The following is a 10,425-nucleotide window of genomic DNA, read 5'->3' as shown; positions in this document are numbered from 1 at the left end:
CAGTGATTACCAGACGTATAGATCCCTGTAATATTTCTAATTTTATGAGTCAACACAATCTTTTTTTGAACGTTCCTGCTGAGTAACGTCAAGCTTTGATAGCGTCACGTCCCGTCATATTTAAGTGTGCTTAACCTAGGACGGTCATGTAACAACAAAAAAAGAGAGACTAAGGAAAGGAATGACGCTTTTTTATTGTTCTGGCATTGCGTCTGGAAAGAAATGAGACGAAATTAAGGGCTGTTCCGGCGTTCATTCGGTTTCAGAATAATACACAACTTCTATAGGTGACAGTGACTATGGTGCGGAGCTCGAAGACTCGAGCGCATCTGTGTTCTCGGACGTTGTCATATGACATGAGTTTTTCGATATAGTGAGTTTTTCACTTCGCTTTAATAAAACGAAGGCAGTGAAAACAAGTTCACCTTTTGCCCTTGCAGTCCCGCGATGCATCGACACCACCTCGTCATCTTGCTGGCAGCCATGCTGGCAGCCATAGCCAAGGCGGAGCCGACGCGTTGGGCTTGGGCGACGGTGGAACCCAGGTTGAGCAGACTGGTGATTCATGACGGCGAGCCGCCGCAGGAGAAATCCTTCACAGAAGCGCCGCACGTCCCCGTGGCATGGGCAAGCTTCAAGGACGACATACACGAGAGTGGGTGAGTGGCATGAAATGATTTGTCGCACCGTTTGTCGCTTCTTCGTATTAGGGACGTTTTGGCTATTTGGTACACAATATAGATGTGCGAACAAGAGTCTGCAAAAGAAGTACTGTAGTATTAGACATTCTGCACAAGGATGGCAAGCCGCCTAGAGATGCGTCCTTTTTTTTTAATGGCCCACTATGTGTTTCTGACGGAAGCCACACTAGCATATAAAATAATGGAAAATATTTATGGAAAAAAGGAAACAGGTCACTTCATAGCTTGGTGGCACGATAAGAAGAATGCACACTACAGAATTGTAGATTAAGAGTGACGCTGCACCAGCAAAGTCGGCTGTGACGCGAAGTACATCACGGCAATTCGTGGGTGAAGACAGTGTCCTTGTCGCGGACGAAATACGGCAGGTTTCGCGAACTGGTGGCTTTTTGCAACTCTTGTTGATAGAACAAGTGCATGAAGATATGAAAACTACATCAATACGCACTTGGAGGCATGGTCAGGCAGGAGTCGAGTAGGGGGAGCAGCGCCACAAAGTGAGACGGAGATACAAAATACATAGTTTCTTGTGTGAGATGAGTCACCCCACTGCACGATAACGTGCACACGTTGTATGAGCCACGGATATCAACTTCTAGGTTGCCACAGATGTTCTTGATTCGTTTTCTTTTTAGAATCATTTCACATTCCCATCCAATGCTTGCGCCAGTTCTACGCAAGCATTGGATAGTGCTGCTCGCTCCCCAAACTTTTGAAACACCATTGGCATCAAATATCACTGGGGACTTCTTTCTGACTTCCATTTACATATTTGTTCCACTTTATTCTGTCTATGTTATAATCTCAGTGTCTTCTTTCCCGTGCGCGGATGTTGGGTTCTCCATCACTCGCTCACCTGCTGCTGTCTCCTTCGTGTAGCTGGTCTTACCTCCAGATCGAGTCCAACCCGTACGTGCATGACGAACTGCAAGCATACGCAGCCGGGGCCCTGGAGGCCTACCTGACACGACAGTTAATGGAGAACCAGTGGGAGAACCTGTTCTCACGCTACTGCGAAAACCAGACCCAGTACTGCAGCAGGCTCGAAGAGTTCATCGCCAAGAATCTCGCGTATTCTCACAAGCAGGAGCACCGTTTCAAGTACAGCGATCCATACTGGAACATGGTACGAATGGTCAACTTTTGCAACGGGCCAGTTTTTAACTGAATAAGAACAGCCGGCATCGAGCTGTCTCTTCGTCACTTTCAGTTCAAATGGGCTATAAAAACACTTTCCATGAATAGAGAGACTTTTTCTTGTTTGTTCATTTAGGAGGTCTTGGATGACGCACCGGATGATTTTGGTTTTCATGCTTTCGTTTCTGAGATGTCAAGCACTCATTTTGCTGATTTCTCACTGCCGCTCAAAACGACGAGCTACTTCAGTTTCTTTCCAGCTGCCTTTTCTGTCACCTTCACGCCGAGTTCCGTAAAGTACGTTAGAATAACCAGGTAATTATGAATGGACTTTATTAAAGAAATATTTACCATTCAAGGAGGTATGCAATCTTTCACAGAGTTTAACAAAAGGACTTGCGTTCAGCTTCAGGATTGCATTACTTCTCGTTAAGGAGGAATGTACATACAACAGTTTATCACGTCTAATAAATCTGTGATACTTTGGGAAAAATACGCGACAACCTTAATTTAATGTGGCTAAATAAACGTAATACGTTTAGGTTGGTTTAAAGTTAATTAGGTTACCATGACTTTTCATGTAGGCACAGATACGGCTGGGAAAAAGAAAATACACCCTTTTAATAATTTAGGTGAGAGAATATCACACATTCGAGGAGAAGTGTGATTTCCTAGATTAAAATGTTAAACTGAAATAAGGCGTTTGATAGGTGTCCAATACCTTCAACTTATTGCCTTTTCCAAATGCGCTTGTTAAATCATTGTGCGTTTTGTTTTACTTTTCTCCAGGTCTCATGAGCCTCACAACAACATCCCTTTGTCCTGCGAAGATTTTTTCTGCCAATATAGTATCATAAAAAAAAAACTTGAATATTGCGGGATTGCCACAGCATCTAATGTATTGCACTTTGTCGCAGCTGTAATGCGTAGCAATAAATTTTGTTGTTGCAGAGCACTCATGGTGTGATTCGCACAAATCGAATTTTAATGCGTGGCTCGGCTGTGGTTATTTTCAGTACTGTTCGAGGCGGGGACGAGCCCATATTACGGAGCAAAGCTGCACCGCATGCAATTAGAGCTGCAAATCGAGAAACACCGGCCTATTACTCAATACAGTGTTTTTCACACGTTTACCCCAAAATGGAGCACGCACTCTGCGTTGTGACAACAATCACAGATGGTGATCTAGCCCACTGGCTCACAGGAAGTACAATTTAAACTACTACGAGCGCCACTTAACGCCGCTTCTTTTTTTTTTCTTTTTCCACCACAGGTGCATCTAATAATGAGACAGCTGTCCGGACTAAGCGATGTCTTCGAGAATGAGACGCTAGACTATTCGCACGAACTGGACAATGCCACGCGAGCATTGTAAGTTATTGATGATGAGTGCTTTCCTACTGATAATAATTGCTTCTTTTCCTTTAAGCCCTTTAAGCACGTTACACACAAAAAAAAAACGAAGGACAGAGCTCCAAGAGTGCAGTCTTCTATACGAATTATGTAGCGCACGACCTGTCCCACATGTATGCTCCTCATGCTCCGACTTTCCACTGCAATCATTGGAGCTACCCTCGGAGTATGCGCTCCGTTTTCCCAACCATGCCCTCAATTTGAGCACATGCCCATAAATTTAGGGTATCAGCTGTCATTGCCTCTAGCAGCGGCCACCTGAAAGCAACCGCCGTACTGAGCTTTCTATTTGATCTGTTATATAGATAAAGGCACCGTCTAATTAATGGTTCGTCTGGTGTTAATGCAAAATGATGGGTTAGTAGAGGATTGGATAATGAATAGAGGAGGCAATCTTAAAGTGGTCGTTTGCAAACGTGTATGGGTTGTCAAGGTTGCTGAAGCGCTTAGTAACACTGACCACTCAAGGCGTTTGGAAGTCAAAGCCCACTGGCTCACAGGAAGTACAATTTAAACTACTACGAGCGCCACTTAACGCCGCTTCTTTTTTTTTTCTTTTTCCACCACAGGTGCATCTAATAATGAGACAGCTGTCCGGACTAAGCGATGTCTTCGATAGGTGTCCAATACCTTCAACTTATTGCCTTTTCCAAATGCGCTTGTTAAATCATTGTGCGTTTTGTTCATTGCCTGCTATAATTCAAAGTTTACTGGTATCGCCTCGTGAGCGAACGATAGCACCACTGAAGCTTACTGACTCGGCGAAGAGCGGGAGTGAGTTTCTAATAGCGCCACTAGCGGTTCCACTTCGGCGGCTGGCAGTTTCTCTTGCTCCACACAAACGGAGCTCGGTGCGCGAGAGGTTGGTTTCACGAGCTTGGTTTCAGAGAGCTATAGCGACTAAAGAGACTCATTAAATACAAACTCGTATAAGGTTGCGAGGTTTCTACCGTAGAGGGTCCACATATTTATTAGGAATAAAACTAATGGAGCCTGAGCGAGCCATTACCGCGACAAATTACTCTTGACGTGTTTGAATCTGATGCAACTAACTATTAGTGCATGTTCGTTTTTCGCACAAAACAGAGCGCAGCTAGTTGGCAGCATTTCCTAGAGCCGAAATTCCGTTACGTATTCATGTCAATAAAAGAGTGACTAACTCTAAGCGGTGCTGTTCGCTGTGGATAAACTTTGTGATAGGTATCCGACCGCACCTGTGAAGTTCATTGCGCCGTTTCAAAACGCACATATCGGTTTAAGCAAAAAGAACAGCATGCACCGATATTCTTCTGTTGCCAGAAGGAAGTGCAGGCATAGCTGAACACCGATATGCTCACGCTGACACTCACATTTGAAGCATAACATGAGTTCTATTCTTTGAAACACTTCTCCCCTTGAAGCGAGGTCCGAGAAGCGAAAAGAAAAAAGAAAACCGCCGAAAATTGACCCCACTACATTACAAATGATATGAAAGGAAAGCGTGAAAATATTGACAGGGCTGACGTGACCACTTTTAGTCACCATCTGCCGTTTGTGATTCTCTCTCTCGCTGTGCAACCTGCGCAACGTCCAGCTACTTCAGCCTGGTGGGCGATCTGTTCGACCTGGAGTTGGCCTTGGAACGGAAGAAGGACTTCAACTCAATCGCCCAGATCCTGTCCTGCTCAGCTCTGGTCAAAGTGCTGGGCGACTTCGAGGACATCTACATTTCCCATGACACCTGGTTCCTGTACCGTGGAATGCTACGTATACAGAAGAAGTACATCTTCCCCTGGCACCACACGGCTCATCACACCGGCGTCGGTAAGCTCGCTTTGGGCGCGAGGGCCACCACTGGGAGCACCGACGCTGCAATGGTTCTTGCGTAGATAGTTGTATCACGTGGCATTGCTTCGCCGCGACAATTCTATCACGTGATTTGAGGGTTTACAGTCGACATCCGTTAGTCTGACCTTGACGGTACCGGCAAAATTGATCGCATTAGCCGGCGGTAGGAATGAACAAGATGCATAAAAAATACCAATACACACACCACTGATTCAATTGGCAGTATATGTCCTATTCTAAACGCCCCTGAATCAAACGCGCGGCCACTTTATATGTGTCCAAGGTGAAAAACTTACGCCGGAATGATATTAAAGCTGCTAAACAAAGCAGAACAAGCGCTCGATTTTTAGCAAGAAAAATTCTTGCACAAGGGTGGCCGGTTTCTTACAGGCAGCTTTGCCACATAGTTTTTAAAGTAACTTTTTTTAATTATGAAGGAGCTTTACGTGCCAAAACCACGATCTGATTATAAGGCACGCCGTAGTGGGGGACTCCGGAATAATATGGACCACTTATGGTTGTTTAACGCGCTCCTAAATCTAGGTACACGGGTGTTTCCGCATTTCGTCCTCATCTAAATGTGGCCGCCATGGCCGGGAGTTTTATTGCGATAGCAATTATATGGACACTCCAAGCGGATTTTTGCCGCCGCCGTCGTCGTCGCCGTCGCTGTCGCCGTGAGGTTCCGTACAAAGTCAAAGGGCGATAAAATCGTCGCCGCGCGCCTTATGCTGTATGTGCGATTCAAAGCGTGCGAGGGACGCGCTTTCACGGAAAGCGTACGCACGGCGAAGAGCAAACGCGACGTCTTCCGTTGTGCGAAAGGCCATGGGGGGACGGGAGGGAAAGAGAGGAGGCGACGTTTACCTGCGGCACCAAACGCGTATCTTGCGACCGGGCGCAAGGGAAACTGGCGACTCAACCTCCCACGCGAAAGCAGGAAAGTGGGAAGGCAGCGCGGCAGGGAGGAGGTGCGGCTTGTACTCTGCTAGCAAGGGCGTACTTGTACATTGCGCGGCTGCGGGCTGTAGCGTGCACCGTATCTCGAAAGCCATCTCCACACGGCTCTTACCTTCGTATGCGCTGTGCTTTCGCCGCTCCGTTTCCGTTGAAGCGATAGACCGCTCGAACCTTCGCTCACTGCTGCCGCCGCGCCTGCTCACGCCAGCGTTTTGACAGTGGTTGTCTACTGTCATCGAGTGTGATGTATTCATGTTTGCTTGTACGCGCTGACACCATGCTTGTTAATTCAGTTAGTAAGCGAATGTGCCGAGTTTATGCAGCCGATAAAGCTACTATCCGTACTCCGTATAGATCTCTACCAATTTGCTATCACAATTGATGCTTCGCCTTTCAGGCGAAACTTCAACTTTTTTAAAGTAAGCTCCGCCGCAGCCAAATTGTAATAAGCTGCAAAGCATATATTTATTGCTAAGGCAGTTTTGGTTTGGTGTCCGATTGTAACGCGCAGGGAATTTGCTGCCCAATATTAAAAAAAAAAAAATCAGTAGCCCCTTTCCTGTCGAGGAAAGGGGGGTAAGCGAAGCTTGTCGTGTGTTTTTTCGTTGTTCCTCCGAGCGAATTGCACTGACGAGTGCCACGCTGCGCCCCAACCACAACCAGTCACACGCACTCCAGCTGGCTCCGAAGTTCCGGTTGAGAAACTCGCGTTGAAACCTGGCCGTCGCACCGGGGAAGTTGGCGCTAGCCTGCCGATGCGTGCAACACCTTTGTTGGGTTCCCGGAGGGCTAGACGACGCTGACATGGGGCCTCAGCATCGTGTTCCCGCAACTCAGAGTCAGCGGCTCTTCGCTGACATTTGGCCTCAACATCGCGCTCCCTCAACTCGGGGTCCGCGGCTCTTCGATGACTTTTCGCCTGGGCTTCGGAGGCCCTCACGCTAGAATCGGCACGTCGACGACGAGGCCTTTCCCGAGCGCGTTCATTCTGGATGGATTTCCATGAAATTTCTTCAAAATTACATCTGTCCGTTACATGAGACATTGAATGGCTCATACCTCGCCCTGTACTCATACCTGGCTCATACCTCGCCCTCGGCTAATGGCCCCTGTAAACGCGGCCTCTCCATTACGACGACAGAAGAGAAGTGAAATTTTACGCTGGAATGATTACCGAAAACACAGCCAGCTGTGGAAGCAGACGATGACGACGAACGCGGGAGCAGTGGCATGAGCGCGTGCCGAGCACGAGCAGGTGCTTGACACCTGTGCATATAAAACCTCGCTTTTAAGGGAGCGTATGATGAACCGAAACGGTTATCAACTTGTTTATATGCATCACTGTGCATGTTTTGTACAACTGTATGTTGAGCCAACATGGTAATGAAAAAAAAAAGAGAGACAGCGGCTGAATCGGTTAGCGTGGTGGTCTCGCAACCCGAAGGTGGGTGGTTCGAATCCGCAGGCTGACGAGCAATTTGTATTTTCCCGCGACTTTTTTCGGTCAACCCTACAACGGCACCGACACTTGTGAGGCAATACAAGCTTCGCTTGAAAAAGAAAGGATAGATTACCTATTATGTTCTCTTGCCTGAAACATCGATATGTATTCTTGTCTAAACCATTCTCTAAATGCGCTCTAGTCCCAAAAGTGGGCGTCACTGAATGAACCACAACACTGTCAGAATGAGGCAAAATTGGGGATGGGAAATACGGTGTGAAGTTTTTCAAGCGAAGCTTGTATTGCTTCACAAGTGTCGGCGCCGTTGTAGGTGGGACCGTAAAACATTCTCTCTCAAGCCGCGCGAAAATGAAAATAACTCGTCAGGCTGCGGATTCGAACCACCGACCTCCGGGGTGCGAGACCACCACGCTAACAGATTCAGCCACTGCCCGTTCGTCACACGCACGCGGGGTTTTATATGCACAGGTGACCGGCACGCACCAGTGCTCGGCGCACGCTCGTGCCACTGTTCCCACGTTCATCGTCGTCGTCTGCTTCCACAGCTGGCTGCGTTGCCGCTAATCATTCCAGCGTAGAATTTCACTTCCCATCTGTCGTCGTAATGGAGAGGCCGCGTTTACGGGAGTATGTGCCATTGCTTAAGGAAGTACGAGCCACTCAATCTCTTATGTAACAGACAGACTTAATTTTGAAGAAATTGCATGGAAGTCCATCCAGAATGAACGCGCTCGGGAAAGGCCTCGACGTCGACATGCTGATTCTAGCGTGAGGGCCTCCGAAACCCAGGCGAAACATCATCGAAGAGCCGCCGACCCTGAGTTGCGGTAACGCGATGCTGAGGCCACGTGTCCGTCAAAGATGTTGCACGCATCGGCATGCTAGCGCCAACTTCCCCGTTGCGACGGCCAGAGGTGCCAATGCGAGTTTCTTAACCGGAACTTCGGAGCCAGCTGCAGTGCGTGTGACCGGTTGTGGTTCGAGCACAGCGTACTCGTCAGTGCAATTCGTTCGGAGGAGCACCGAAGAAACACACCAAAAGCTTCGCTTACTAGCTCCCATTTCCTCGACAGGAAAAAAGCTACTATTTGTTTTCTTGTGTTCGCTTGTCATTCCGTACAAGTATACCATATCTTCCGAACGAGATAGTCTACAACTTTTCTGCTTCTGCTAATCGGCCAGTTACTCGGCTTCAAGAAACGCTGGTGCTGCACAAAGAATGAAACTGAAAATAATTCTGTCTAATAAGTACAATCTGTATTTTACGCATTAAAAATAATATAGCTCGTATCTTAAAATGTCCTTGCCGTCACTGACTTATTGCACGCACTATATTCCTATAGAGTTAGCGCGCTTCAAAAAATGCAGCATACCACCGCGGCAATGAACGGACCATTGTGTTTCGTGACTTCAATGGGCACCCGATGCAAACGTCACTCAGGAGCAGGTAGGCTTTGTTTTATCTTGGAATTAGTGACCTAGGTGCTGTGGCAAACGGCCGCCTATAGGGACAACTAACTCTAGGGACAACCTGCTGCTTTTTTCGACGAAGGTTTTCTTCTGGTTTACGCCGGTGTAAGTTTAGGAGGGCGTAAATGCGTTCTAGCAAAGGGTCCCACATAACTCGCAGACAACCTAGTCACCTGTTTCTGAGCATACAGTTTTGGGCCAGTTCTCCTGAAGTAACTCCGCGCAGAAGGCTATATTGTCGGCGCTGCTGAAGTTCCTTGGGTCTGTGCGGCTACATAGTAGACTTTGAAAACTCTGCCTGCTAATACCGTAAGTAATACCCATCGTCTTGAAGTCCTCATCGTACCGGAAACGGAAACGCTTGAACAATTTGCGCTTGTCAACCTTTAGCAGTGAAAGTATCCCACATATCAAGCTAAAGCGTTAGTTCGCTTTCTGCCTTCACCACAAGCGATACGTGTTCATGGGCGGTAGCTCGCAGAAGAAAATAACTATTAGCTCATCAGAGTTTGGCTAAGGTAACAACAATTCAATGCGTTCAGTAGGAGCATTTTATGTAGTCGTTATTCTGCTACAGTTCGGGATTCACCATGTGCGTTTGTGCCTTCGTGCGTGCCAACTTCTCATGCATTGAATACAGAAGCCTCCAGAAAAATGTACTGAAAATGGTGCGAGGTTGCACTACTTTTTGTAGGTGCAATGGGAGCTTGCGTCTCAAATTCACGCCCTTGTTTCAGAGAACATCATCCCGGGTCACACGATCACCATGTCATCCTACGCTGGAAAACTGGTCTCGTGGGATAACTTCTACCTTACGTCGGCAGGACTGGTGAGCTAATTTCGAACTGGCGGGAACCCACACAACCGAAATTGAAAAAAAAAATTCACAGCATATCCACGGGGTGAATGATGATGAGTGGGCGAAGCTCCGGAGGGAATCATCGGATCTCCCGCTTAAGAGGACGCTAGCACAAACGCGTTAGAAACGTGCAGTACTCTCTAGTAAGGGGGAGCGGCCACAGCGTCTTACGCAGCCATTTACACATGCCGGAACGTGCACCGCGTTTGCCGACGCCATCACATGACTGCCGAGAGAGTATACCCCCCGTATTCATAAACGCTCCTCGACTTGAACTTGACTTGCCACCGCTTTGGGCAGCGCGTTCGAAACGCGTTGAAGGTAAGGCGGAGAGGCCACAGCGTCTTACACCAGCTTCTTACGCGGGCCGTAACGCGCTAGCACAAACGCGTTAGAAACGCGCTAGAAACGCGGCCTTTCGTTAATGTTGGGTATTTATTGCCATCGTGGTGCGTGTGTCCATGTCCGCTTCGTGGCGTAGTGGGCTAACGCCGCGCGCTCGGAAGCGAGGGGTCCCTGGTTCGATTCCGCGCTACGGACACAACTTCGGAATTTTTTTCTCATTTTTCTCAGACTGGTTACACACTACTACTACT

General features: G+C 47.8%; 1 protein-coding gene across 1 annotated transcript in view; it reads left to right on the top strand.

The window, feature by feature from the left end:
- Positions 1-447: 447 nt before the first annotated feature.
- LOC119448637 (putative phospholipase B-like 2) overlaps positions 448-10,425 on the top strand; it is a 36,493-nt gene continuing 26,515 nt past the window's right edge. Inside the window, exons 1-5 of the mRNA XM_049665648.1 lie at positions 448-659; positions 1,581-1,827; positions 3,112-3,209; positions 4,825-5,054; positions 9,708-9,799. Coding sequence (XP_049521605.1) covers positions 448-659; positions 1,581-1,827; positions 3,112-3,209; positions 4,825-5,054; positions 9,708-9,799 — 879 coding nt within the window. The remainder of the gene's footprint in view (positions 660-1,580; positions 1,828-3,111; positions 3,210-4,824; positions 5,055-9,707; positions 9,800-10,425) is intronic.

Source organism: Dermacentor silvarum, chromosome 4, assembly GCF_013339745.2.
Source record: "Dermacentor silvarum isolate Dsil-2018 chromosome 4, BIME_Dsil_1.4, whole genome shotgun sequence".
Classification (NCBI taxonomy): domain Eukaryota; kingdom Metazoa; phylum Arthropoda; class Arachnida; order Ixodida; family Ixodidae; genus Dermacentor; species Dermacentor silvarum.
The sequence above is the reverse complement of the archived record's forward strand: the minus strand, read 5'-3'. Positions and strand labels throughout refer to the sequence as shown.